General features: G+C 55.3%; 4 protein-coding genes and 2 long non-coding RNA genes across 19 annotated transcripts; 3 read left to right on the forward strand and 3 right to left on the reverse strand.

Annotated features, from left to right (window-relative positions):
* Positions 1-596: 596 nt before the first annotated feature.
* LOC140601253 (uncharacterized) lies at positions 597-5,683 on the forward strand. Its single transcript, XR_012004278.1, has 2 exons — positions 597-1,481; positions 2,242-5,683. It is a non-coding gene; the product is annotated as an uncharacterized lncRNA (long non-coding RNA).
* LBX2 (ladybird homeobox 2) lies at positions 1,000-2,786 on the reverse strand. Of its 2 annotated transcripts, none has more exons than XM_072769964.1 (2): positions 2,532-2,786; positions 1,000-1,545 (listed from the first exon to the last, which is right to left on the reverse strand). In XM_072769964.1, the coding sequence occupies exons 1-2, from the start codon at positions 2,734-2,736 to the stop codon at positions 1,172-1,174; spliced, it is 579 nt and encodes a 192-aa protein (XP_072626065.1). In that variant the 5' UTR covers positions 2,737-2,786; the 3' UTR covers positions 1,000-1,171. The 2 variants fall into 2 exon arrangements, 1 of the variants encoding a protein (XP_072626065.1); XR_012004275.1 differs by having other exon boundaries at positions 1,405-1,545; positions 1,656-2,672.
* Positions 2,828-11,698, reverse strand: PCGF1 (polycomb group ring finger 1). Of its 9 annotated transcripts, none has more exons than XR_012004272.1 (12): positions 10,989-11,675; positions 10,458-10,563; positions 10,133-10,285; positions 9,894-9,965; positions 9,665-9,770; positions 9,453-9,486; positions 9,266-9,352; positions 9,050-9,130; positions 8,903-8,946; positions 8,625-8,731; positions 4,108-4,179; positions 2,970-3,034 (listed from the first exon to the last, which is right to left on the reverse strand). XR_012004272.1 is itself a non-coding variant. In XM_072769949.1 (11 exons), the coding sequence occupies exons 1-11, from the start codon at positions 11,079-11,081 to the stop codon at positions 2,923-2,925; spliced, it is 1,023 nt and encodes a 340-aa protein (XP_072626050.1). In that variant the 5' UTR covers positions 11,082-11,690; the 3' UTR covers positions 2,828-2,922. The 9 variants fall into 9 exon arrangements, 6 of the variants coding, with proteins under 6 accessions (XP_072626050.1, XP_072626048.1, XP_072626049.1 ...); XR_012004274.1 differs by lacking the exon at positions 2,970-3,034 and adding an exon at positions 3,394-3,439; XR_012004273.1 differs by lacking the exon at positions 2,970-3,034 and adding an exon at positions 3,552-3,616.
* LOC140601252 (uncharacterized) lies at positions 9,896-12,702 on the forward strand. Its single transcript, XR_012004277.1, has 2 exons — positions 9,896-11,906; positions 12,579-12,702. It is a non-coding gene; the product is annotated as an uncharacterized lncRNA (long non-coding RNA).
* Positions 12,703-13,188: 486 nt separating this feature from the next.
* TLX2 (T cell leukemia homeobox 2) lies at positions 13,189-19,429 on the forward strand. Of its 2 annotated transcripts, none has more exons than XM_072769962.1 (4): positions 13,189-16,444; positions 16,585-17,784; positions 18,185-18,422; positions 18,589-19,429. In XM_072769962.1, exons 2-4 carry the CDS (start codon positions 17,385-17,387, stop codon positions 18,803-18,805), a joined length of 855 nt encoding a protein of 284 aa, XP_072626063.1. In that variant the 5' UTR covers positions 13,189-16,444; positions 16,585-17,384; the 3' UTR covers positions 18,806-19,429. The 2 variants fall into 2 exon arrangements, with proteins under 2 accessions (XP_072626063.1, XP_072626064.1); XM_072769963.1 differs by having other exon boundaries at positions 13,189-14,594; positions 15,477-17,784.
* Positions 19,430-20,847: 1,418 nt separating this feature from the next.
* Positions 20,848-27,298, reverse strand: DQX1 (DEAQ-box RNA dependent ATPase 1). 4 transcript variants are annotated; one of them, XM_072769916.1, is made up of 12 exons: positions 27,184-27,298; positions 26,571-26,826; positions 26,135-26,328; positions 25,365-25,749; positions 24,800-25,033; positions 24,610-24,709; positions 24,353-24,511; positions 24,076-24,267; positions 22,406-22,525; positions 22,047-22,237; positions 21,550-21,740; positions 20,848-21,325 (listed from the first exon to the last, which is right to left on the reverse strand). In XM_072769916.1, the coding sequence occupies exons 2-12, from the start codon at positions 26,805-26,807 to the stop codon at positions 21,169-21,171; spliced, it is 2,160 nt and encodes a 719-aa protein (XP_072626017.1). In that variant the 5' UTR covers positions 26,808-26,826; positions 27,184-27,298; the 3' UTR covers positions 20,848-21,168. The 4 variants fall into 4 exon arrangements, with proteins under 4 accessions (XP_072626017.1, XP_072626018.1, XP_072626016.1 ...); XM_072769917.1 differs by having other exon boundaries at positions 27,149-27,248; XM_072769915.1 differs by having other exon boundaries at positions 26,907-27,202.
* Position 27,299: the final 1 nt, after the last annotated feature.

Here is a 27,299-nt window from a genome sequence, read left to right on the forward strand (position 1 = left end):
AAAAATCCTCTCCTAGGACCTCCACCTGGAACTGAGGCCCTAGCTGACTCCCTTTGAATCCTGGAAGTGCTACTCTCAGAGCATTCTTGAGAATGAGATTGTGGCATCTGGGCAGAAGCATGGAAAGGTCTGAGGGAGCAAGGAAGGACGGACACGGAGAGGGAGGAATCAGGAAAGAGCCTAAGCATGGTCTTCTGAAGATCAGCAGGGATGGCCCTGCACAGTGGTAGGCCTCTTCCCTCCCCACCAGACTGCCAAACGGTAAATAATTACCTGTGGAATAAATTAATCTCGGAAATGTCCACCAGTGGTGGCAGGCCCCATGCCACTACAAAACTGCCTCTGCTGCACTAAGCTTCACCTCAGCTGGCTGGGCTGGGCCTCCCCATCCTGTCAGGGCCACCATCCTGGTGGGGACATTTCCTGCCCAAGTGCAGGGCAGAGGTCCTGGAAGTAGGGTTGTGCCCTTTCTCCCTGCCGGTTTCACTCAGCCTGTGTCTCAGTATAGGGTTCTTTCAGAGGAGGCAGGAGGAGGGTAGAGACCTCACTAACAAGCAACCTCATCAGGGCGGGAAGGGTGGGGAAAGGGTAGAATTAGGCACATCATTGTCACTCTGGGGCTACCGAGCGGTTAGGAGCCAGGTCCCCAAGGTGAGGGGGGATCAAAGGCCTGGTGGAGTCCTGCCGCCTACGGCAGTGAGTAGGGGTGGATTACCCACAGCTAGTAGAGTCCCATCTCTTACCCCTCAGCTCAAAGTTTGCAGAGCACTGTCCAGGCTGACAAGCACCGGCTTTGAAGGCTGGCGTAGATCCAAATCCCTACCTAGTGGTTCTTCCTTTGTGAAATGGGCTTAATCACATCACCTACCTTATAGAGTTGCTATGCGGGTTAAAGGAGACCTTGCGTTAAAGCGCTCGGCCAAACGCGGAATCTGCAAGATGTTCAGCAGATTTTGCTCTTCCTGCTGCGGGCGCCGGGCACCGGGGATTGAGGCCTCAGACGACTGAGTCTCAATTTTATTCTCAACAATTGGTTAAAGTGAGCGTCTGGACTGTGAGCCAGAGGAGGCCGGACGCTCCAACCCTCCCTCCACCCGGAACCCGGACAGGGCGCGGGGCGGGAGGTGAGGAGGCGGGGCCCCAGCGTCCGCGGCCGGCGGCGGCTCTGCCTTCAGGCGTCCGCCTCAATCTCCTCTTCTGCCAGGTGGGGCCCGGAGTCCGGCCGGCCGGGGGCTGGGGCGCCCCGGGGCAGCGCGAGGCGGCCCTGGACGTCGGGGGACAGCGCGCTCAGCGAGGCCACGTCTGCGCGCATCTCCTCCACGTCGCGCTTGAGCTTGGCGCGCCGGTTCTGGAACCACGTGACAACCTGTGCGTTGGCCAAACCGAGCCTCGCCGCCAGCCCGTCGCGCTCGGAAGGCGCCAGGTACTTCTGGAAGAGGAAGCGTCGCTCCAGCTCCAGCACCTGCTGCGCCGTGAACGCCGTGCGTGACTTTCGCCGTCTGCGGCCGGCCCGGCCAGGGCCCAGCGCACCCGGGGCGGAGCGGCCTGCGGGGATAGGGCGGGAGTCGGGCTTCGGCCGGGAGGACAACCGAGGGGGGTGCTCAAGCCCGGGCGGGGGGAGAAGGTGGACACGACCCAGAGCCCTGGTCCCTTACCCAACCGGGGTTCAGGCGGAGGTGGGAGCGGGGGACATGAAGTGGAACGGGCCACTTGGGTACGGAAGGCAGCGGGCTTGAGGGCATCCTGCGGGGGCCGGGGAATGGGAGCAGAGCGAGACAGGCCGGAGAAGAGCTGGCGCAGGGTCAGGCCATCGGGCGCGGGGCCTTTGAGGCCTTCCGGAGCCCCAGCGAAGCGGGCCTGTAGGCTGGGGCCGGCACCCTAGGCGGGGCCGACCGTGGTCAAAAGAGGGGCATGATGCGTGTAATAGGACCCGGACCACACCGTTCTCAAGACTCATGGGTCGTGATGGGCACTCTCGGTTTACACTTCTTTAATGACCCGGCACCTCCTCCTCGAGCCCCAAACGGAGGTATAGGGGATCAAAGGGTAAGGAGGGGCGAAGCCTGAAGTCCCCCGACCCTTGCCGCCCAGGGACCTTGTGCCCCTGTGCCCTCTCCAGAAGAGAGCGGCGTGGAGCGGCGCGAGGTCCCGCGGAGAGGCCCGGGCCTCGCCTCCCAGACCTTTCTGCACCGCTCACTCGTTTACAGCCTCCGGCTCAGGCCTTTTGTCCCCTTCTCACAGGTCTCCCTCGGCCGTGATTGCCCCGCCTACAGCGAACGGACGCCCGGGTCCCTCAGCTTTCGACAGACCGGCCCTGCCCCTCGGCGCTGGCGGCCTCCAGGAGCGGCCGCGAACCTGGGAACTAATGGGGGGGAGGGGAGGAGCGGGAGACGCAAGTCCCAGCACGTGGGTCGAGGGCAGGGGGCAGATTAGGGTGGCAGCCGGGGTGAACGAAGGTTCGAGACCGGGACCTGGAGGAGAGAGATGGGGAGAAGGCCACGTCAAAGTGCGCGCCCCTGCCGGCGCTATACCTTCAGAGGACTCCGGTGCGTGCCCGTCCAGTCCGCGGAACGCTTTACTAGTCAGCTCCTCCAGCGCACACAGAGGCGACGGGGGACCAGGGTTCGACTCTGGAAGCTGAGACGCAGAAGGCCCTCGGGCGACCAAGCGCGGGCCCAGGATGTCTGCGATGCTGAAGAGTGTCCGGGGTGGCCGGGGCTCGGGTCCCGAGCTCATGGCCGGACGGGCTGTGGCGGTCCCGCCGCCGGCTGCGCTCGGCTCCGCAGCTGCCTGGGCCCCGGCGCGCGGCTCCCGATCTGGGCCCCCCGCCTCGGACCCGCCCCCCGCGCTGGGCCCGAGCCCCGGGTGCCCCTCCTCCTGAGCCCCCAACCCCCAGCTCGGGGCCGGTGGGGCCGGGAGATGTCAGGGCAGGGTGGGGAGGCTCGGAGAGTCCCGAAACAACCTGCTGTAGCGGGCTGCCGACCTGCTCCGGTGCACATCCTGGCTGGACTCTTCCTGGACGGCCCCCGAGGTTCTGTGTGCCACCGACTCCCCGTCAAGCCGCTGCTCTGGCTCGTAACTAGCCGGCAATAAAATTGCTTCCCCTGGCCCCAGCGGATGGGGATTTGCAAAATCCCAAGGAGGGAGAATCGGAGCTGACTGTTCTAGGATCTCCGATCCCTCCTAGGAAGGACCTCAGTCTCCCGACCTAGCCCCCGCGTCCCCCCCCCACCCCTGCGGAACGCTCTTAAAGAGGTCCCGGCGGCTGGAAGTTATTAGTGCGGCGCGAGGGGGCTGGGGGAACTCGAGACTTGGAAGGACCTGGCCTGGCAGAGCGTCTGCAACCCCGGGGTAATGAGGTTGCGATGTGGAAGCAAAGGCAGGTGAGTGGACTCCTCCTGCTCTCTGGACCCAGACAGGTCCACAAGGCTCAGAGGCCCTGAGAAAGTCAAAACACATGAAGAAACGGAGGACACCTGGACCTCAGGAGAGAGGACACAGCAAATTAGCGCTCCTGCCTGGGCTGCATCTTTGCCAGGGAAGACCGGCCTCCACAGTCACAGTCCATCTTTGCCTCCTTGTTAAGCTCCTGTCGTTCAAATAAGGGTTCTCCAGCCTGAGAAGCCCAGAAACCACCATGTAGGAGCAGCAAGGGGAAGGGCCACTGGTCCTCCCCAGAGAAAAGTGACTTGAAGCGCAGACTTCATGGACCCAGGCAGATCATGAGACAGAAACCCCTGCCAACTCAGCGACAAACTGTAGGGTCTGGGATATTCGTTCCTATTTTATCTGTGTCCTTTCACTTTTCTTCTACACCTACTCTAGTCCTGAGTGCTCACACCTGGGTGAGCACCCTGCAACACTCCTTTGTAGGAAGAAGGCAGCTCTGGGAGTGCTGCTTCATCAGTGGAGGCCCAACAAGGCAAGAGTTCTGTTCACACAAACACCCCAATAGCTAGGGGATTCACAGCCCCGAGGCAGTGAAGTCCCACCACTCTTGAGCTCACCATTCCTAAGGAACTCACCTCCACAGGATTCTTCTATTTTTTTTTTTTTTCCCAATAGTGCCAAGAAGCCATCCCTCCTAGACTGTGTTATGTCACTCACCTCGGTAGATCTCTGCACCTCCCACCATTCATGTAGTGAGCCTCTGTGCCTGTTCTCTGGGGCAAGTGGAGCCTGCAATAGAGGCACCCTAGAGTCCGGGAGACGGAAGGCACCGGGGCCAAAGACTCCTTAACAAGGAGAAGAAGGCACTTTGATAGTGAGGGTGAGGGAACCTCATGTGGCCTGAGCACTGGCCTGGCCCACCAAACAAAGATGAAGAAACACAAGGACTCCTTGTTGGTCAGCCCTCTACCCTCCCCCTGACACACCCAGACACTCGCAGAGTACCCTCCTGGCAGCCTGAACAGCACACTCTAGCCCAGTAGGCCACCGCTGGGGCAGAGAGCAGAGCCACACCACAGCAGAAAGCTGAGCTGCCTCAGGATCTTGTAAATTGGTTATTAATGGCGGGAGGTGGAGGGGGGCCAAGAGTGATCCTCTCTGCTGGAGGCCTCAGTCCTCTGAACCATCCCGGTGATTTCACTTAATCTCCATTTAAAGAGGGTCCCAGAAGGCTGCAGGAACTGCGGAACTCAGGTCCCAGGCTTGTCAGACACCTCAGACCTTTACTCAGGCGACCTTCACTCATGCATCTTCTAAATAGCTTTTAGGTCATCTCTTCCTCTGCTTTCGATTCCTAGTGTGTTTGTGGGGAGCGCCCTCTCTCCTGAGGCGTCTTTGCCTTCCTGCCCTTCTCGCTCTCCCGCCTATCTTCTCCCCCCAGTAACCAGGCTCAGGTAATGGGGTTGGACAAAAGGGTTGGGTGACCCCCATTTGGGGGACAAAAGGGAAGGAGAGACTAGTAAAGGGAGGAGGCCACAGCAGAGCCCACTAAGATCAGCCCAGTGGCCAGGGAGCCAGGGACGTGTCCAGACAATGGTGGGGCCACAGGAGGGGACTTCTCCCAGCAAAGTCTCTGGAACCTGAGCTGGGAAGAAACCAGATCCACCGATGGGGGTAGGAGGAAGGTGAATGATTAATGAGGGAGATTAAGAGATGAAATCTGGGATCTGGGCTTGGGGGGGGTGCGGGAGGTGAGGGAGTGGTTTGCAGTGCTCAGCTGCCTTGTAGGCTCTCCCACCCATACCTCCCACCCCAGGGTCCAACCCTTCTTGTCCTGGGCATTTCACAGAGTGATTCCTAGATACAGAGTGAGTGAGAATCACAGAGTGATTCCTAGATACTCACCTCTCCACCCCCTCCCCGCGGGTGAGCGTTTTTCTCTCTCAGCATTCTCCAGCAACCCATCCTCATCTCCCACCTCCTCGATTCCCCTTACAATCCTTTCAGACATCCAGGGTCTTCTGCTCCTCCCTGTTGTGGAGCTCCCCACATTCCAACTTTCACTCCCCCAGGAAGCCGCCTCCATTCCAATTTAAGGATGCCTTCTCACACTTCTGCTCCTCACCCTTTCAGATTTCCCCTTTCTTGTGGCCCCCACCTTCTCTGTCATTCCCTGATACCGCACTTTTCCACCACCTTGACTGCCTCAGCTTTCCATCTGGTGGGTTCCTTGACCCAGGCCCACCAGACTGCTGGCATGGAGATATGCTCAATAAACCACCTTTAGTTTCGAGTTTCCCTCCCTGTGCATTCCTTTGAATTCTGTGAGTGTGGAGGGGCAACCGGGGATCCTCCAAAGAACCCCCTCAGGTGGAGAGTCACAGAGAGGTGCTCAGCCAGCCCTCCCCACCATCAGGGAGGTCCGTTAGCCAGGGGGAGGGGAGTGGAGTTAGGGAGGAAACTCCAGGCAGCAGGGTGCGGGGCGGGGCGGCCGCCCGTCTCGGCCACTTCTGAGGTTGTTTTCTCTTTCATAAAACTTTGTTGTGGAGTGAACCGACTCAGACACTTAACATTTTAGTTTCCTTTCTTCTAGGGCCGCCCTGTGAGCCCCTGCCGGCTCAACAAAGAACTCTGTGCGCCTGCTGCAGTTGTGTGTGTGCCATGCTGGGGGAGCAGCAGGATACTCAGACCCCCATCCTTGTCACAAACACACACACACACACACACACACACACACACACACCAAGACCCACTACTGCCCCACTGCCAGTGAAGTCCCTTTTCCTTCCTTTTGCCCACCCCCGACGTTGGCAGAGACTGGCAAGGCTGAGAGAAACTGGTCTCCCCTGTGCCAAAGGCGAGTGCAAATCTTATCAGTGCTACCTCCCCCCAGGTGAGGGTGGAGTGCGGAAAAGGGCTAGATGAGAAGACAGCAGGGGCAAGGGCCTCACCCAGTGGGTGAGGACTGATGCCTCTACCCGGAAGTGCTGTGAAGTCAAGGGCGCCCCAGGGCACCCCGGGGAAGGCCAGCCCAGCTGCACCCTGGGACTGCCCCATGGCTGCCTCTTTGAATGCGACCTGCGACCTGCGCATTCTGAGTCACACAGCTCAAAGAGAACCCTGGGCTTGATTCTCCCCCGTGGTGCAGATAGCAGATCGTAACCTGAGTGACGGTGGGGGACAGGGTTGGTGCAGTGCAGGCCAGGCAGAGTGGCAATGAACCCATAAACAGAGGAAGAGCAGCGCTCAGCTCAGCGCAGCTGGCTTGCATCAGCCACCTCAGGAAACAGAGATGGAGACGCACCATAGCTGCCTCTGCCCCCACTGCTGACAGACAAAAAAAAGATTCTGCTGAGCTGGGGGTGAAGGGAGGCCACCGCTACACCCCAGATCCAAGCCTGAGCACCTTCTGCTGGTCCTTGGCCTCAAGCCATGCACCGTTAAAAGCCTCATCCTGAGGCCTGGTCCCCAGGTCAGCCTTATCTTCTGACTTGGCCCTCTTGATGCCAAGCTGCTCCCAAGCCGCAATCAGACTACTCCCTAACTCCTGCAGCTCCTTGGGGACCCTAAAGGCCCTCAGGAGCATTTCTACTCTCCTTCCCCCTCAGCCCACACATCATTCCTTAAAAATGCCCTTTCAGGCACTAACCCCTTCAGAACAGCCTCACATGGCAAGCCTGAGTGGGTGGTGGAGTCCCAGAAGAGATGGGGTGGGGGGCGGGGGGGTAGCCCTAAAATAGATAAAGTTAATCCCAAACAACAAGATATATACTGGTGTAGAGGCAGGCACAAAGAGGTGGGAAAAGCTTGGGTTCTGGCTTCCTGGAGAGAGGGTTTCCTGGAGGAAATGACACTTGGGCCTTGAGAGAACAACCGAATACGGGGTGGGGGAGAGGCCCACTTCATTCTGAGGCCCACACATGGGACACTGGGAATCCTGGATTCGGCCAGGCTGACTGTTCTGTAGTGTCCCCACCCTGGTCCTCACTGCCTGTCCATCACACCTGAGGGTTGCTCCCTGCTCTCTGCAGTCTCCCCACATTGTGCTTTTCTCATTGTCTCCAAGCTTCATCTGTGTGGAGGGAAGGCCAGGTCCAGGGCACACTGGTTACCATGATCAGGCCCCTCAAACCACCCCCCCCCACACACACACACACCCCTGGCCCCGTCTCAGGCTCTCTTAGGCAGCTCACACCATCTTCACAGTCCTCCTCCCCTAGGTCTTCTGCCATCACATCTGTATCCCTGGAAGCTCCATGCTTTCAGCCCTCACCAGGCACAATGACCCCTTGGAATTCATGGAGTCAGACTTATAGTATAAGACGTAGGCTTTAAACCTGAGTTCTAGTAGGGACGCCTGGGTGGCTCAGCAGTTGAATGTCTGCCTTTGGCCCAGGGCGTGATCCTGGAGTCGCGGGATCGAGTCCCACGTCGGGCTGCCTGCATGGAGCCTGCTTCTCCCTCTGCCTCTGTCTCTGCCTCTCTCTCTCTCTGTGTCTCTCTCTCGTGAATAAAATAGATCTTATGTAAATAAATCAATCAATCACAAACTTGAATTTTGGCAACATTTATGCTGCCTTCTCCATCCCTCTTGTCCCAGATTCAGCCACAGCCCCTTAATTTCCTTCAGGAACTCCCTGCTTCCTCCTCCATCTGTCACTGTCCCAGTTGGGCAAGCTTCTGACTATCCTACTGAGAAGCCATACAATAGGGAGACTGGCGAGTTTATTTCCAGAGCCCAAGGCTCATGGCTGGGCTCCTACAGACACGGAATGTTTGCTGAATTAATAATCAAGGGAATTAACAGTCCTGCTGCTTCCCTCTTGCTACTTGAAGCTACTTTTACTCTCCTGGACACTAGTTCCCTCTTCTTACCCTGGCTTCACCTTTTCCAGGGACCTGAAAGCCTACTGAATCCAGTGTCTCCAACTCAACACCCTTGTGCTTCCTGTGTCCCACCCCTCAATTGTTTTTGTGTTTTAGATTCCTCCCATAGTGCAATTCTTTGAATTTTTCTTTAAAATATCACTTTCCTTCAGTCCCTCAGTGGCCACTATCCAACCCTAGGCCTACCCTCACCACTCCTAAATTAGGACACCTCCACTCAAGCCTGTAGTCCTATGCTACAACACTCAAGTACAGTGAGAGCTCCCCTGCAAAAAGCCTTCCCTTCACCAAAAAAAAAAAAAAAAAAAAAAGAGTTGGTATGGGTAACCTGGTTCCACTTAGCTCACCTTCTGAGTTTTACATGTGTAGGGTCCTCTACCCCTCTCCTTTGGCAATTCACTGAGGGACCACGGACATAGAGAGGCCCTCCTTCATGATGAAACTCAGAGGATTTCTGAGGGAAGCAGAACACAGAACAAAGCATGAGTATGTGGAAGGCAGGCAGGCAGGAAGAAAACAGATGCTTTTTTAGAGTTTTTATTTCAAAAAATAAAGCCGCAGTTAATTTCACATAAATATCTGGGGAGGGAAGGGGACAGGGATGTGGTGGGGGCTTGGCCCCTACCTCCTCTTCTCTTTCACACTGTATTGTAAAAGCAAAGGGGATGGCTAAGGAGAGAACAAGCAGAAGAAGCAGTCAGTGGAAGTGTTCTTACCTCAGGTGCCCCCTCAGCCCATCACTGCCCTGGGGACCACCGTGGCCCTGGCTTACCTTGCCGAACCAGCGGGAGAGCCATATCTGCTTCATGGTCATGTGATCTGGGAGAACTTCATTGTCAAAAAGGAGCTGTACCTAGGAGGGAGATGAAGGCACGGCTTTAGGAACTCCTCTTTCATGCGGGTCAAGAGCTACCTTGATCTGCTACAAACTCTGTCCCTCCCTTTGAGCCCCCCTGGTCCCCCAAAAACCTCCCGTGGGAATACTCACATGCTGGGGATTTAGCATTAAGCGGTGACATAGGACCCTCCGGAGATGACGAACTTCGGCTCTAACAGAACATCGGACATATTTGTTCTGGGGACAGGGAGGGAAGGGAAGTGGACAAGGGTGTGTGATGGAAGGGCCACAGGGAGGTGAGTCTCCTTAGAGAGGCCCTCCCCTCAGCCCCTCTCACCTGCAGGATGCTTTTATTCTTGTCTTTGCCAGAACTGGGGGAAACAGACATAGGTTAGCGAGTCTGATCTTCTCCCATCCCCCACCCGGAGCTAAGGTATACTCTCTTCAAGGGAACAGATGCTCCCTCACTGCTCACTCTCTCACCAAGCCCCACCCTGGCTCTGAGTCACTGACACTGTCACTTCAGACAGCTCATGACCTGCCTCTTACCTCAGCCGCTCCAGGCACAGGCTCAGCTGCTCATCATAGCGGTAGTAGTGGGCTTTAGAGTGGTCGAAGCTGCTGAAAGGGAGGCCGAGGTTGCTCAGGGCTGGCTCTAAGAAAGAGTAGTGAGGAAAAGTGGCACAGATCCCATATTCCTTTCTCCCCAGAGAGCAAAAGTGGGCAAAAGGAATGCTCGAGGGGCTTTACCTTACCCTCCTGCTGCCAAGGGACATACCTTCCCCACTGGGTTGGGTGACCCGGTCCAAGCCTCGGGACTGGTAGAATTCTCGAATCCGTTTCTCTTCACCTAGAAGGGAACGGAGTGGGAAATGAAGTATTAGCCCTCCCTCATACTTGGCCCTGGTGACTGTCAACCTCTTTACCTACGCGATTCCCACCAAAGCCCTTGTCACCTCAGGTTGCCACCCAGCATCAGTCCTCTAGAGGCCCCTCAGAGTTGGGTTGGTCACTCACTGTCTTGTAAGCCAGGCACTAGCTTGTACACGATATCCTGCATGACCCGGTCTAGTTTGAGGTTGAGCAGTGGCTGTGTCTCGTGGATCTTGATGTTGCACATGGGGCAGTACTTACTGGTTTGGAGGTACTTCACAATACAACTCTTGCAGACTGCAGGGAAAAAAAAAAAAAAAAAAAAAAAGCAGACTCTCAGGCCCTCTGGGAATCAGGTTCATGGGCTGAGTGGGGTGCCTGGATGGTTGGAGCAGGCAGCCAACAGTCTGGCAACCAGGTTGGTGAGGACTAGGGCCTGGAAGAACCAGCCAGGGTCCAGGGCACTCACAAGTATGAAGACACTCTGTGATGGTGGTAGCATCCACGAAGTAGCCAGCGCACAGGCAGCAGACGATGTGCTCATTCAGGTCTTTGATCTTTACTCGGACCTCCTCCTGCGGACCCACTCTCCGTCACCGATTACCCCCTCCAATCCCAAATCATACGCCTTCCCAGCTGGGGAGATGCCTTTCATCACACCCCACGGCCAAGCCTCGCACCCAGCGCGATCCACAGGGGATCTGCTCCCGGGAGCTGGAACTTCCCCTCCGCCCAGCAGGGGGCTCCGCACACAGCTGGGGCTCCCTTCTCATGGACTACCCAGACCTTCCTTTCCCAGGGGAGACTACACGACGTGGGCGGCACAATGCGCAAGCGTCCTAGCTCGGAGTTTGGCAACCCGACCGCAATCGCGCAGGCGCGCTGGGCACCCTGTCTCTGCGCAGGCGCACTGGGCGGCGGGCCAGCCACCGCCCGTCCTCTCTCCGGCCCCAGTTCGCACCGCTAGCCGACCACAGCAGTAACCCTGCCGCCCCTGCACCTCGTTCCGTAGTGGGTCCATCTTGTACACTGACTGGAGCTGGTTCCGAAGCCTCATCGCGATCGCAATCTGGCCCCCCTGAGGAGACGCCATCTTAAAGGCTGATCCCGGCCTGCCACTTCCGGTGCCGCCTGCGGGGCGGGACTTGTCGCCCAGTAACGAGGGCTTAGGTCTTTTCGGATTCGCTGACCCTTTGTCAGGCCCCGCCCACGTCCCTTTCTCCCCGTGTGCTCACCTGAGTCCCACTGGCCCCTCCCCCTCCTCAATCCGTAATTAGGGAGGGGGGGTTGCGGAGAGAGTGTCCTATCTCCTTGACGTCTAGTAGTAATCATCACAATAGACCCTACCCTACCGCAGGACTAACTTTTGGCGCCTGCGAAAGACGGCCCCCTTCTACCCCGAAGGGCCCAGCGGTCTCCGCCCGCTGCGACTCTGGGTCGTCGATCTCCTGTGACCACGACCCCGCTGAAGAAGCCCCTCCCGGGTCCTTTCCTCGCAATGTCGCCCTCGTCGGCTGACGCGTTCGCGATACGGAGCTTCATCCAGATGGCAGGCCGCCTCCCGGCTCCGCGGCGGGAGTTTCTCGGGGCTTTGCGGAGTCTCGGAGAGGGTGGCGGGGAGGGAGGGACCCCCAGGGACTTGGTAGTGATCTTATTCGGCCCCCCCTCCCATCCTCCCCTGCCGCCGGGGCTTGGGGGGGGGGGGCAGACCCTAGTTAATGATGATGATTCAATCATCGGCGCCTGCGGAGGCCTGGGACAGACTAATGCAGAGCAGATGCCGAAGGAGGAGGGGAGGAGGACTGAGACACTACCGCACAGAGCCACGCCGAAGCAGCCAGTGCCTGCAGTAGCATAGGCCCTCCCCGTACGGGAGAAGGTCTCAGGAGCTCTAGACCTTGTACACCGCTATCCCTAGGTACTTCCAGTGCGATTAAAAACCAAGGATAAGTTTACTGTCAAGTATTAACATCAAGTACAGTTGGAGACTCGAAGGACAGATCCCAACGGAGACCACCAAAGGCTTTCTGGACGAAGTGGGACTTTGTGTGGGCACAATTTAGAGAATGGAAGGTGGGATGGGTGGATAAGAAGAGTGGTGGACATAGAAACGAAAGGCAGGGATCCCTGGGTGGCGCAGCGGTTTGGCGCCTGCCTTTGGCCCCGGGCGCGATTCTGGAGACCCGGGATCGAATCCCACGTCGGGGTCCCTGCGTGGAACCTGCTTCTCCCTCTGCCTGTGTCTCTGCCTCTGTGTGTGTGTGTGTGTGTGTGTGTGTGTGTGTGTGACTATCATGAATAAATAAATAAAATCTTAAAGAAAAAAGAAAGGCGGAGTGGAGGGGAATGACCGGACAGAGGAACAGGAAAAGGGCCAAGGTGTGGATTTGAGAGTAGTGATAAAAGCAGGGCCTAATGGAGCTGGGACTCTAGCCTGAGGGCAATCGGGAGCTACCTGACTTCTTTGAAGGGAGAAAGTTACCCTATGAAAGAAATATTTTTTGCTCATTTATCTTTGAGTTGTCGAGGGGATAAGCAGCAAGAAGTTATGAGGTTAGTGATTTTTTTAATCAACCCCTTCTCACTACAGCCACTGCTTACCATCCTGGTCCAAGATACCATCATCTGTCCTCTGGATGATTGATTGCAGTGGCTTCTTGTCTGCTTTCCTTGCTTCCACGTTTCCATATGAATAAAAAAAGGATATAAGGAAAGTTTTTTGAGTTGATGGATGTGTTTATTATCTTGATTGTGATGGCTTCATGCGTGTACACATACACTTTTATATACTCCAATTACGTACAGTTTATTGTATGTTTTACCCTAAGAAGCATAAAATTTTAAGATCAGGCATCTTTTCCTTAACCTTCCAGTAGCTTCCCTTTTCAGAATAAAAGCCCAAATCCTTACAATATTTCAAGGTTTTGTGTGGTTCTCCAAATCACTTAGTCTTTCCAGCCATGCTGGACCCCATACCATTGGTTACGGTAGAACACCAAGATGTACTTGCATTATCACCAACTTGAAATGCTCAGATATCCAAATGGCTCCTTTCTTCCTCCAGGTCTTTACTCTGTGAGGCCTTCTGAGGTCACCTTTTTTTTTTTCCTTCATAGCATTTATTATTATTTAATATATATTGTCTTGTGTTTTACCTGTCTCCCCCACTAGAATATAAGCTTTCTATAGCAAGGATTTTTTTTTTTTCTATTGTGTCTGCAGCTCTATCTCCAGTGCCTGGTGCATGGTAGATGTTCAATCAAAATTTTCTGGATGAACAAACAAATGAATGTAGGTGGTAGTGTTGGCCTAGATTGGGTGTTATCAGTGGAAATGGAAAGAAAGGGCTGCATATGAAACATTTCAAAGAAGGAGGGAATGAACGAGGAGCTTGGGAGCTTGGGAGAGGAGCATGCCCTCCAACCTGTTGGACTTTAAGGTAACTGCAGCAAAGGTGGGTGGAGCTGGCCAGAAGGTTAGGACAGAGAGTCTGGAACACAAGTGTCAGAGCCAAGGATGGAGGTCTCAGAGTTTTCTGAGTGGATATAATAGACTATTAGAACGGCTAAAACCTTGAACAGAGAGGGAAAGCTAAAGTCAGGGCACTGAGAATGCTCAGTCTCCAGTGGAAAAAGCAAAGTCAGTAGAGAAAAAATGTAACCATTGACTATGAAAGAAACCAACAGGGATAGTTCAAGAAATAGTTGGTGATTAACAAAGCAAAACATGTCATAGAAGTCTTCAATAATGGACACTGGAGCTCTTTGAAAAAGAGTATAGTGAAGCCAAGTTGTAGTGGGTTAAAAGAATAAATGATGAGGGACGCCTGGCTGGCTCAGTTGGTAGAGCCTGCTACTCTTAATCTTGGGGTTGTGAGTTTGAGCCCCACACTGGGTGTAGATATTACTTTAAAAAAATATTTTATTTATTTATTCACGAGGGACACAGAGAGAGGTAGAGACACAGGCAGAGGGAGAAGCAGGCTCCATGCAGGGAGCCCGACCATGGGACTCAATCCCGGGACTCCAGAATCACGCCCTGGGCTAAAGGCAGGCGCTAAACTGCTGAGCCACCCAGGGATCCCCGATATTACTTTTTTTTTTTTAAAAAGATTTTATTTATTCATGAGAGACACACACACAGAGAGGCAGAGACATAGGCAGAGAGAAAAGCAGGATCCATGCAGGGAGCCCAATGTGGGACTTGATCCCGGGACTCCAGGATTACTCCCTGGGCTGAATGCAGCCGCTTAATCGCTGAGCCACCCAGAGGTCCCTAGATATTACTTTAAAATTAAAAGAATAAATATTCAGGAAGTAGAGGCAATGGTTGTGCAGAGTACCAGGGAAAGGAAAAGCATAATCTCTCTTGAAGAGTCAGGCAAAGATTTTCATCCAGGTAAAAGAGACCTAAGACAGTTGGAGATAGGAAGTACTAAGCTAATGAGAGGAATGGGGACTGTCTTGTGGGAAAGATACTGCACAAAAAAGCAGGAAGGAAGGGACAGCACAGGAGCACAGGCTGGGAATATGCCTCTTTCTGTGAAGCTGCAAGCTTGAAGGTCTGAAATGTTGAAGAGTTGGGGACCATACGCACACAGGACATGGTGAGACAGATGCAAAGGAACGTGTATGGCATCAGAGAGGTAGAGACCAGAGGAATTCCTAGGGCTGTGGCTGACGGAATTCCATACCCTCTGTTCTTGAAGTAGGGCACTATTTTTTTTTTTAATTCCCCAGTAGATGTGTATACATTACTGGGTTTGTGACCATTCTCCTCCAAGGGTCAGCTGGGCAATCTCTGGGTGGCAGTGCCATCTATGCTGATCTCAAAAGGCAGGATGAACAGTCAGCAGGTATATAGGTCTGCACGATGCTGCCTCTTCCTCCCTCACTGATTCATTTAAGAAGGACGTATTCAGCCCAATTGGAGACACACTGGTGCCCACCCTTTCCTCAGAGGCCCACTCACTAGAGTGGGGAAAAGAACCGACAGATTCCTAACCCACAGGCCAGTCCCCTTCAGAGTCTTTATTTACTTTGCCCTCTCCCTAGGCTCTCTGTTCTCATTCAGGGGTCCAGCCCAAACTGACTCTGGAGGTTTCCCTGAACGGCAGAAGTTTCATGTCCCCAGCATCCCCACCTTTCTCTGCTGAGAAAGGGTGCTTAGGCTTCTGGGAAGGGCTAGGGGAGGTGATAATGTCTGACTTTCCCTCCAAAGATAACAACACAGCTGCCAAATTGGCGGGAGGCCTCCTGCTCCCCTTTCAGAGGGACTGTCAGCAGGGTGGGGAAAGGGCTGGAGAAATTGGATAGTGGAAAAATGGACATGAAATTGGGGGGGGGGGGATGTCACATATCATTGATGCCAGCTGCCTCCATGGTTCACCCTCTTCAGATCGAGGCCTCTGAGAATACTGAGGGAGGGCCTGGTGCCTTTAGTGGGGAGAGTCCATTCCCTTCTTTCTTTTCTTTATCTTCCTGCCCAGATGCCCAAATATCGTTCCTAGTTCCCTGGAGAGAAAAGACCCCTCACCCTGCCCGAGGCGCAGGGCTGCCGCCCATCTGCTGGGGAGAAAGGAGAGGCAGAGTCTTTCCCAGGAGATCCTGGAGATTCAACTGGAAGACCCGGTGCTCCCAGGAAGACCCGTCTACCCGTCTACTTAGAAGGCATTTCGGTTTACACGGGTAACAGGCAGGCTGGAGCTGAGCACCAGAGTGGGCTGGGGTCTAGGGGGACGGCTGGCACAGCAGGGCGGGGTCCTTCGGCTACCACGTGTCCAAGACAGGCTGAGCGGCTCATCCGTGCCCACCCGCCGCAGAATGGTAGGAACCCCCCCTCCCTGCGCCCAGTCTCACCGGCTCCGAGGCGCCAGGGCCCCCCCGGGGCCGGGGCGGGCCGGGGAAGGTAATGTAATTCCGACCCAGCTAACCCGATTATGGCGGCCTGCACCGGGCCGGGCGGCGGCGGGGGCGGGTCTAAGGCGCAGGGGCCCGCCGGGTCCGGGTCCCATCCCGGGAAGGACGCGGAGTTCACACACTCCCAGCTCCAGGGTCCCCGGCCGGAGGTCACAGGGTCATTGAGCGCCTCCAGTCTTGCCCCACCTCCCATCCCTGACACACTCCAGGCACAGTTTCTGGGGTTTGGGTGGGGAGAAGCGTCTGCGGGAAAATGAGGCGGCTGAGACCGCCGGAGGCTTCATTGAGGACCCACGTGTCGCCGGAGGCGATTTTGTCCTCCCGCCGTTGAGGGGGAAATGTGTGAGAACTGACTTTCTAGGCGTAGAGTGGAGGCGCAGAGCCCCGCGCTGGTGGCCCCCGTGGGGAGCGCAACGCCAGCCCCGAGCTCTCATCCGCCTTAGTCTTAGTCTGGGCTGAGCCAGTGCTCCGCTTCACACCGATTTCAGAAAATCAAAATTCTAAGAAATACAAGTACTGGCGTTCCCGGAAGGAGGAGGTAGGGACCCCCGGGAGAGGCCGGGAGGCGCACCGGGACCGCGGGCCCAGACTCGGCCAGAGTCGTTTGTCCCCCGCCCTAGCCCACCAGACGCGCCCTGCTGCCGCCTTCCCACACCTGTCCTCTTCCCGGGCCTCCAGCTCGCCGGCGCCGCTCCCAACCGCTTCCCATCGCAGCCAGGAAGCCACAACGAGATTTGGTCTTCGAGGACACTTAGGCAGGGGCCACAACGAATCTGGGAGTCGGCAGGCAGGACCCATCGCGAGGCGAAAAGTGGGGGCTCTGGGAGGAGGCACCTGTGAGGAAGCCGGCGAGGCCGAGGAAGCCCAAAGGCGGAGGCCGGCGAGGATGGAGTTGCTGTGCGCATCTCGCCTGACTCAGCGCGCCGCGGCCCAGGCTCTGGCCCCTCCCGTGCGGAGCCCGGTTTCCAACACCCTTGCCACCTCCCCCCTTACCCCCACCGTCCCCGCCCGCCAGTCGTCCCCGCGTTTGGCGCAAACAGGCGTCTCTTTCCCTTTAACGGGCCCGGCCCCGCCCCTGCCCTACCCCCAACCCCCACTGCCCACCCAGCGCTGATCTGTCAGTCACTGCCCCATCCCCAGCCGGCCAACCCTCTCCACCTCGGACTCGGGCAGAGGCCCCGGCAGCCCAGCGTCCATCCGCGCCTCAGCGACAGCAAGGGCGCTCCTGGGGTCCCCGCCGGTCGCGCTCCCCCGGGATGCGAGTCCCTGCGCCGACGCCCGGCAGAGGCCGGCACGGGCGCGGCTACTCCCCGTGCACAGGGATGAAGCTGTCCCGGGGGCCCCGGCGACCCGCAGCGCCCAGCCCCGCGGGCCCCTGAGGCCGCCGCCCCGAGCGCTCCGCTCCTGGGCTCCCAGAGTTGCCTGGGGCGCCCTTCCCAACCGCCAAACCTCCAGTGGTCCTCCTTAGACCCGGACCCATGGAGCCGGCGGTCCTGGCCTCGCACAACCTCCCGCACCACGAGCCAATCAGCTTTGGCATCGATCAGATCCTGAGCTGCCCGGAACCCCCCGGGAGCGGCCTAGGCCCGGGTCGCGCAGGCCAGGGCCATGGGGAGAGTGCGGCGTTCTCGGGTGGATTTCACGGAACCTCAAGCTACGGTCCCGCGGGTTCGCTGGCCCCGCTACCTGGCAGCTCCGGCATGGGCCCCGGCGGCGTGATCCGCGTCCCGGCGCATCGCCCGATGCCGGTGCCGCCGCCCGCGGGAGGCGCGCCTGCGGTGCCTGGACCCTCGGGCTTGGGCGGAGCCGGGGGCCTAGCGGGACTCACCTTCCCTTGGATGGACAGCGGCCGCCGCTTTGCCAAGGACCGACTCACGGGTGAGGTTGCCCGACCCTCCAGCGTCCTGCCCCACATTGACCCCTTTTCCTCATCTTGATCCTTCTGCTCCAACTCAAGTTCCCCGTACGCTCCCCGCCGGGATCATCCCAGGGGATGCTCCCCCAACATGTATCTCTTGGTCCTGATGCTGAGAGAGGCAATGGGGAGAGAGCTGCCGTCGAGGTCCGCGCCCTCCTTTGCAGTCTACTGTCCACATTGCGGGTAGGGCAGGGTGAAGTTCCGGGGGCCGTCTCTTCCTCACCCAAGGGGGAGGGCCATATCTTCCGAGGCCCTTTCTTGTCTGGAGGCCTTTGCTGATGCGGGGCCGGGGCCGGGCCCGAGCTTGGGGCACCTAAAAGCGCCGCCCTGAAAGCCCTGCCCTGTTCTTTCTTCCTTTAGCCGCACTCTCGCCCTTCTCCGGGACACGCCGCATCGGCCACCCCTACCAAAACCGGACCCCCCCGAAGCGGAAGAAGCCGCGCACGTCCTTCTCCCGCTCGCAGGTGCTGGAGCTGGAGCGGCGCTTCCTGCGCCAGAAGTACTTGGCCTCCGCCGAGAGGGCAGCGCTGGCCAAGGCCCTGCGCATGACCGACGCTCAAGTCAAGACTTGGTTCCAGAACCGGCGCACCAAGTGGCGGTGAGGCTCGGGGCGCGCGAGCGTTCGCGGATGGCGTCGAGTGGCGGCGCGGCCCAGCGCGGGGCGGGTGAGGAACGGCGGGCGGGGGGGGGGGGGGGCGGGGGGACGACGAGGCGCGGGGCGGGCGAGGGCCGGCCTCGCTGACCCCGAGTCTCCGCTCGCCCAGGCGCCAGACGGCAGAGGAGCGCGAGGCGGAGCGGCACCGCGCGGGCCGGCTGCTCCTGCACCTGCAGCAGGATGCCCTGCCGCGGCCTCTGCGGCCGCCGCTGCCCCCAGACCCGCTCTGCCTGCACAACTCGTCGCTCTTCGCGCTGCAGAACCTGCAGCCCTGGGCCGAGGACAACAAGGTGGCTTCCGTGTCCGGGCTCGCCTCGGTGGTGTGAGCGACTGCTGCCCGACCGGCCGAGAGCTCTCTAACGGACCGAGGCGCCGCGCGGAGCGCCGGGCCCGGGACCACGGAGCGCGCGGCCGACCACGCCGCGGTCCCGTGGTAGCGCAGCTTGTGAGGAGGAGCTGGCTTTGAGGCTGTCGTCGAGGGTTTCTCGGCCACCGCGGGCCCCTGGGCTGGCGTTGCGAGGTTGCGCCGCGCCTTTAGACGTGGCCTTTCCCGCCATTTCCCACTAAACTGCGGTCGCACGGCGGCTGGAACCTGCGGAGTCGAGGAGGCGGGACTAGCAGTATGGTAGCCAATGAGGTGAGGGGAGGGGGCGGACTGGCCAATGGGAGCTGCGCTCCTGAGGACTCTGGATTCTTCGGGGGTGGGTTGGAGCCGGGGTTCTGGACCCACAGAGCCGGCTAAAGGTGGTGCTGGGATGGGATGGCGGCAGCTCCCACTGCCGGGGTCTGTACCAAACGTGGGACGGAAGGAAGACACCAGTGAGGGCGGAATAATGGAAGAGGTGCTGGAGGGCAAGAGTCTGACTGTGACAGGAACCAGAGAGTTATCCACACTGGGCATCTTTCTTCAATTGTAAAATAATCGCTAAGGATACCTTTCTGACTTTCAACTTCATGTTGTCAGTGTGTGTTCAACCTGCTAACTCCTTGAGCCGCACAACGCACTTGGGCGGCAGGCAAGACGGGTATTTATACGCCTGATGAAAGAGAAAATCTAGGAACACTAATCTGGCTCTGGTCTCCCCTGGGGACAGAGAGGGGAAAGGGGGAAACAGTGGATAAAATTAATGGGCCCAACGGAGTTAGGGCTAGCAGAATATGGCAAATAACTGGGAATATTTAAGAAGAATCAACGATAATTCCAAGGTTGGAAATGTAGAGGATCAGGAGATCAATGGTGTTGTGGATAATGAAGGAAAAATTGAAAGATCGGGGCAAGATCACTACAGGCAAAACTGAATGCTAGATCTAAAGGGAATACATTCTGGAAAAGTGCTTTCGGGGGAGGTTGGTTGACATCTGCATAGAAGTGGAGATAGAGGGCATCCCTGGGTGGCTCAGCGGTTTGGTGCCTGCCTTTGGTCCAGGGTGTGATCCTGGAGTCCCGTATCAGGTCCCGTATGGGGCTCCTGGCGTGGAGCCTGCTTTTCCCTCTGCCTGTGTCTCTGCCTTTCTTTCTCTCTGTGTCTCTATGAATAAATAGATAAAATCTTAAAAAAAAAAAAAAGTGGAGATAGATGGAATGATGAGAACAGATAGACTCTCCAAGGAAAGAAACTCTGAGAAGGAAAGCAGCATTCTAAGGATTAAATCTTTCTTTTCACCAATTTCTTTTTTTTTTCTTTTAAGATTTTATTTATTTACTCATGAGACACACACACACACACACACACACACACACACGGGCAGAGACACAGGCAGAGGAAGAAGCAGGCTCCATGTAGGGGACTGGATCCTGGGTCTTCAGGATCAGCCTGATGTGGGACTCCACCACAGGACCTGAAGGCAGACATTCAGCTGCTGAGCCACCCAGGTGCCCCCAAAATTAGTATTTTAAATGAAGAAAAGGGAAAGGAGTACCCAGCTGGAAAGAAAGGAAAGCATGATGTCCCCAAGGTTATTAGAAAAGCTTCAGCATGCTGGTGGGCCAGGGGCTGCTGGGAAGCTTGTTGGTGGAAAGTTGAGAGTTTGGGGATGGCTGCAATAGCCTTGAGGTATTGCAGGAGTGGATCTAAGTTGTATGTGGGGGAAAAAAGGGAAGATTTTGTCTGATTTCTTATAGCATTCTCATTCTTCCTCCTCCATTGGCGGGAGTAAGATAGAGGGAAGTGATCTTTGGGCAAGGTCAGAGACCAACTATAGTCAAACTACACATTTTTCTGGGTTAGTGTCACCTAGGTTAGTCATACCGCAAAGGCTCGACCACAGATGGGAACCAGGCAAGAGCATTTTGCTGGAGGAGCTGGTAGATACTGTGTCATATCTAATTCCTGGATGTTGTATATGCTGCTGCAGAACCAAACTCAAATTTGGCACCATAGGGAAAGACCTTTTATAAATCAAAACGAAGCACACAGAGTCGGGTTTGGTATGAGCTGGGGGTTTAGGGGGCATATCAGTCGTTCTCTAATAAATAGAACAAGGCTAAGGAAAGGGTTCAACCTTATGTATCCTGTGGCTTATCCAATTTCCTCTATTTTCAGTCCACCATTTCTTGAGACTCAGTCAGGTTCCAGGATTTACATTGGATCCTAACCTTTGGCCTTCTAAATCTGGCTGGCTGCCTTGGTGCTAGCCTGAGGGAGGATCTAATGCCTTGAGATGAGCTCAGTTCCATTCCTTAGGCAGGTCACTGCAGGACACAGGCATCTCCAAACTCTTGGGTGGAGGGTGATTCACTCTCTATTGAAGAATCTGTCGTTTCTTCTCTCAGCTCATTCAAGAGGTCTCTGCTCTCACTGGGAGGCAAGTTACTCAGGAAGTAGGGAGGGGCCAACTCTACCAGCCTGACAGAGAGAGTCACAGTTAGATGATTTCTGGAATCCTCTCTTATAATGCAGATTTTTAAACTTCTTCCCATCCCTTCCACAAAACCTGTCCCCTCAAATCACTTGTCACTACAAAGCACTAAGATAATCCTCTTCTCCTCAAGGCTCTCTAACTCCCCATCTATAATTATAGCCCCAAGAGGAGGAATGGGCAGTCTAAGAGGGGGTGTCAGGGAACTCACATCTGTGGTTGAATCTCAGAAACAATGGAAAGGCAGTTGTCTTTGGAAATGGAGAAACTGTGGTAAAGCACCCAGGGCGGAGATCTGGCCGGAGACCTGCGGCTTCGGTAGCAGCAGTACGGGGAGAGCTGGGCTACATGCTTATGTGTCAGGAGCAGGTAATTTCCAGTTCCATCTGTGTCTCGGGCCACCTCATTGAAAAATATAGTGAAAGAGTAAGTAAAGGACAAGAGAAAGATAGTAGAAAAGAGAAAAAGGGATCTGAGAAAGAATTAGGAAGGGTGGTGTGAGTATTAAAAGTAAAGAATCATCTCTAGGTTAGAACCCCTATCATTTGGCCTGCACCCCAACACCACCTCAAAGGAAAAGTTTCTTCTGGTTCTAAAAAAATCCTTTGAAGGATCACCTGGACCATAATTTCAGAGGTGGCATATCAATTTTTGATCCTTCTGCTTTCTGCTCCTTTTATGACCTTCACCCCAACTCTTTCCCCTAACCTTAAGGAAGTATCCTGACACCAGTGCTTTCTGAAGGTCTCTGCGATTCTGCTCAGAGCCAAAGGCTGGCTGGGACAAGGGAAGCTCAATTTGTTGCATGAGTTCTAGGAGTTCGCCTCGAAGTTTCTGGGCTTGGCACAGTGCTGCCCAGTTTAACCCCCGAGCCTGGCACCAAGCCTCGTCTGCTCCACCTAAAAGAGGAAAGGGAACAGCTGCAGCTACAGAGAGACCCCCAAGAGAACTCAGTCCTTAGCCAAAGGGACTCCTCCTGGGCATAGAGATCTGCCAGCTGGTTGCACACTACTTCCCCTCTTTGAAAATCTGGGATTTTATAAGAAGATGCAGAGTGGGCTACTCACTCTGTATAAAGGCTTCATACACCTGGATCAGAGAACTGTGGTCGCCATCCGCGTGTTCCAGGGCCCGACGCAAGGCAGCTTCTTCTGCAGAGAGTGGAGGATGGGTAAATCCAGGAGCAGCTGGAAGCAGAAGAGAGGAAGGTCATTTTGGGGAATGAGAAATGATAGCAGTACAGAAGAGAGGGTGAAAAGGCAGGAAGTGTCACTCTGGGAAATTTATTCAAAAGCCATGGATAACTTCTAGGTGCTTTGCACTTTATTAGACTTTGAAGATAAATAAATGAAAGTCTCTGCCCTCAAGTAGCTTAGAGTCTGGTGGGAGACATAAGCAAACTTGATCAGCACAACAGGTGTGTGGGCCAATATTTGAAGTTTGATTAGGAATTACTTCTCAGTAGAGAAGGGGCAGAGAGAATCTGAACTGTGGACATGGCAAGGAACAAAAATTAGTAGCATGGCCTGTTTGGAGAACTGCAAGCATGTAGTAAGGCTGGATGTGTTGTGCCAATGAGTTCACATTCTGTCTAGAAGATAAAGGATAGCTGTTGAAGGAGAGTTTTGAAGGAAGAGAGTCCAAATGTTTAAAGAAGCTTACTTGACAAGTTAGGAGGCTAAAGGAATCCAGGCTGAGTGGTGGTGAGGGTCTAACGTTGGCATGGAGAGCAAGTATGGAAACAAACAGATGAATTAAAAAAACATTTAGGAGATTAAAGAAAGAACCTGGAGAAAGATCAGTCTAGAATGATGGTAGTGGAGCTGCAGAGACGATTGTATGATTTTGTGATGGTGGTAAGGAAATAGTTTAAGCAAGTGCTTGAGTTCTGTTCTGGACTGGGGTCCTGAAGACAATTCTGATAATGTCCATCAGGAATCAGATATATAAATCTAAGATTCAGAAGAATGATATTGGCAAGGGATACAAGGCTTGGAAATTTTAAGTGTAAAGATGGTACTTGAGGCTATGGGTGGGTGTGCATGAATTTGCTCAGAAAGTTAAGGAATGAGAAGACAAAAGGGGCAAGGATGGAACTCAGAGGTCTGATTTACAGTGGATGAGTGGAGGACACAGTGCCAGGCGAGAGATGAAGAGAACAGAAGAACAGCCAGGGAAGTGGAATGAAAACCTGGAGGAGGGAGTCAGAGAGGTTTAGGGAGGGGATGGTTTCAAGGTGGGAGTGGTTGGCATTTTCAAGTGTCAGAAGGTCATAAAGAATAAGGACTCAGAAGTGTTCAGCAGGTTCAGCCTTGGGTCTGTTGGTCCGGTAGGTCAGTCGGTCAGGGTGGGCATAATGGTGGGGGGGAGGTCACTACGGAGCTGGGAGATTTGTCAGTGTTGTTGCGGGCCCGAGGCTGGTAAGGAGTGGGTGGGAACACACTGGACAGACTGGGATAGAGGTGATTCTGTCGAGCTGTAGGGGAGTAGAGGGGTGGAGGGAGAGGGCTGTAGAGCTTTAGTAATAACAGGACAGATTTGAGAATGTTGGAGGCAAGAACCGGCGTTGGGAAAAGGCTATCAGGACAGGAGAGGGGTAAGTGTGTAAAGCTGTTTTTTGGGGAACTGTAAGGTCTCTTTAGGGAAAGAGCTAGCCTTTGGAGCGCCAGAACACCTGAAAGGGCTGGGAAGGACTGAAGTAGCCACATGTAGATACAGAGAGAGGAGTGATTAATACCAGTGAGCATGGCGGCAAGGGTGAGCATCTCATCCACACAGTCAAATTCGCAGGAGGCCAGCAGGGCTTTGGCCAACTCAGGGGGCAGGGGGAACTCTGATAGGATGACTCCCAGGTCTGACAGGTTCCCATCATCATCCAGAGCTGCCAGATAGTCTAAGTCTTCCAGGGCCTGCATCAGTGCTTCTGGAGCTGGTGAGGAAATAGCTGCTAGGACAGGAAGTCTCAGAGCCTGGAGGTCGTCAGGAGGCAGGACTTGGGCAGGACAGGGGCTCACCAGGCCGGTCCAAGAAGTGACACTCCCCTGGCTCTGCAATCTGTCTCCTCTTTAAAAGTAACACCATGGGGCTCAGATTCTCTTCACATACCCTGGGTGGGGGCAGTGGGGGCGCCTCTAGTTCTAGGAAGGACTCAGGATATAGGCAGATGCAGGACCCTGAGGGGAGAAAGAGCTGGGAAAGATCCTGTAGATTTCTTGGGGTTTGCGTGTGGTGACTCTTCCTGTTTGATCTCAGTAAGGCCAAATGCTCTTACCTGGTGGGATTCCTCTTGCCCGTAGTCTTCTTGCCTCTGCCTGACACCTGCTGATTGGTCTCAACACTTGGGATTCTGCTCGGATCTGAGGATTGTACACCTGTCACCGCCCCCCAACCAAGGCCAAGACAGATCAGAGTGGGCCACTTCTATCTTTAGCCCACTTATCCCCCCCATCTCTCTCACTCACACTTCGAAGCTCCAGTCCTGAGTCAATGACATGTCGGATAGAAGGGAGGGAGAAGGAGAAGTCAGCCAGCCAGTGAGTGACCACGACCTTTCGGGCACCCAAGTCTATGTCCTCGTATGCAGCCTGAACAGCTGGACCATGTCCTGGGTGAAGGGGCAGCACTCGTGGTGGAGGCCCTCTGAGAGCCAAGGGCTCCACCTCTCTGGACAAGGATTCACAGCACTGCAAAATTTCCTGAAGGGAGGGGTGGGGCATTATGGCAATTCTCACCTTTTTTTGGTGACAAACCCCTTTGAAAAACTGATGAGAGCTAGGGCTTTTCACTCTGAAAAAATGCATACTCCCATGAAGTTATTATAATTTCAGGAATTGACTGAGCCACAGTCTCTGCATTAGATGGATTCAAAAAAGGGTAGACCTCTTTACCCTGAAATCTTTGAGTTTTTCCTAAGGATTCCAGCATAGTAAATACTACAACTCCAATGTTCCGAACAAGCATTGCTCCAACTCCCCCAGGAAAGGAAGGTGGCATACATGGGAACCTCCTTCTGCAGCCCATTTTTACCTCCTCACTGGGCAGGTATACTAGCACATCTCCTGGAGCCTCCTTCGCACACAATTCAAGCACAGCTTGGCAGGCAGCTTCCACTCGATCAGTAGGGACAATGTCCCTGTATACAGGAGTGGGACATGCGCCAGGCCCTCTGGGTACATGCACGATAGTTGGATTGCCCCAGAAGGCTTGGAGCTTAGGTTCAAGGGCAGGGTCAGTAACCACAACCACTCTGGAGTCTCCTGGAAGATTTCCCAGCTTGGCATTTCGCAGTAGCCCCTGGAGCAAATCTGAGGCCACTGACCGCTCTTGAGCCTCATCCAGCACCAGCACGCCCCAGGCTCCAGTGCCCCGGGTTGAGGCCACCTCCTGTAGAAGCAGCCTGTCCCAGCAAAACCTGTTGACATTGGCAGTGGGTAGAGGAGTCAGTGTGGACACTGAACATCTCTAGAAGTCCAGGGGAACATCTTCTCATAGGGCCTAGGTTTTAGATTTTTCTGATTTCAGGTCAGAAAAAGACTGTGAACCCGTATTGAGACCCACGACCTTAATGATGACACTTTTTTTCACAAGCTATACTCCAGCTGGGAAAGTGAGACTCATGATGAGGGTGAGGTGGACTATCTAAGGTCCCTGGCTGGGTTTAAGGGCTTAATTCAGCCTGTGTCATGTGTGATCTAAAGCTGGGCTGAGGGAGGGTTTGGTGAGATGTCAGAGGACTGGGCTTGTTTTCTATTGGGTAAGGGAAATTAGACTTGGGTCAGGCCTGCAAGAGGCCTCACCTGAGCAGGGTGTCTGGCCCAGTGCAGTCCTCCTGGGGAATGCTATATCCAACCTCTTGACCCAGGGTTAGGTCCATCTCATCAGCAACCCGCACGGCCAGGCTCAGGGCTGCCAGAGGGTAGGGCTGAGTGACAGTTACTCGGCCTTCCTTGAACCCCCTGGCCAGTGCAAACTCTGCACACCACTGAGGAATCTGGGATAGGAATAGGAAAGGACAGTCAGCGAGATGCAGGACTTCAGTCAGAAGGGCAGGGGGAGCTGTGGCCATTCTCATGTGGGGAGTCCCCTGGTCCTTCACCAGCCACCCTGGGATCAGTCTAACCGGTCACCCTTTGACCACTCCCCTATAACCCCATGCAGCCCAATCCCCACCTTGCCCTTGGAAGGACCAGTTCTCTGGTCCCTCCCTTTGTCTACTCCCAGAATCTCCCCCACCTGGGTGCTCTTGCCAGAGCCAGGCTCTCCAGACACCAGCACCACTCCACTGGGGCTACTCTCCAATTGCTCCAAGAAGATAAAGCGAGTAGCCCAGATGGGTAAGGCTCGGCGCTGTTCAAGCAGCTCGTAGTAGCGGGAAGAGAAGGGGAGCCCATCAAAGGGGTTCACAGCCAATTCAGACTCCCCGGGGCTTGGGCCAGACTCCTCTGCCAGCCCAAGAAGCTGAGAGGCCATGGTAGCTGACTGGCAGTACCTACAGAAGGCAGGGCAGTGATTAAGGCCTCGTATTAAATGACTGACACCAACTTCCCACCCTCAATCCCTAACTTGTACCCTCAGGTGGTAATGCGCTGGGGTCCATCCTTCCCAGCATTTCTTGGCTGCAGGAAACAGTGGAGACATGAGTCTGAAGGTAAGGGACTATCAAAAGTGGACTATTAACCTGTAGTCAGGTAGTAAAAATCCTATGGCTAACACAGGGGGCGTCTAGGGCAGCAGGAATTACGGTAACCCATGGAAAGGTCCCGAGGGGAAATTGATAAAGAGATAAAGACTAAGAGGAAAGGAGGAGGAACCTGAAAGCAGGGCCACAAGGATTCTGGAGTCAAACCTGCTTGCAGCTCTGAGACGTGTCAGGATGGCAGCCAGGTCCAGACCTATCCAGCCAGTCACCACGGACCCAGACACACCCAGACCCAAGAAAAGTACAAAGGTAAATTCCGGCTC

Source organism: Canis lupus, chromosome 12, assembly GCF_048164855.1.
Source record: "Canis lupus baileyi chromosome 12, mCanLup2.hap1, whole genome shotgun sequence".
Classification (NCBI taxonomy): Eukaryota; Metazoa; Chordata; class Mammalia; order Carnivora; family Canidae; genus Canis; species Canis lupus.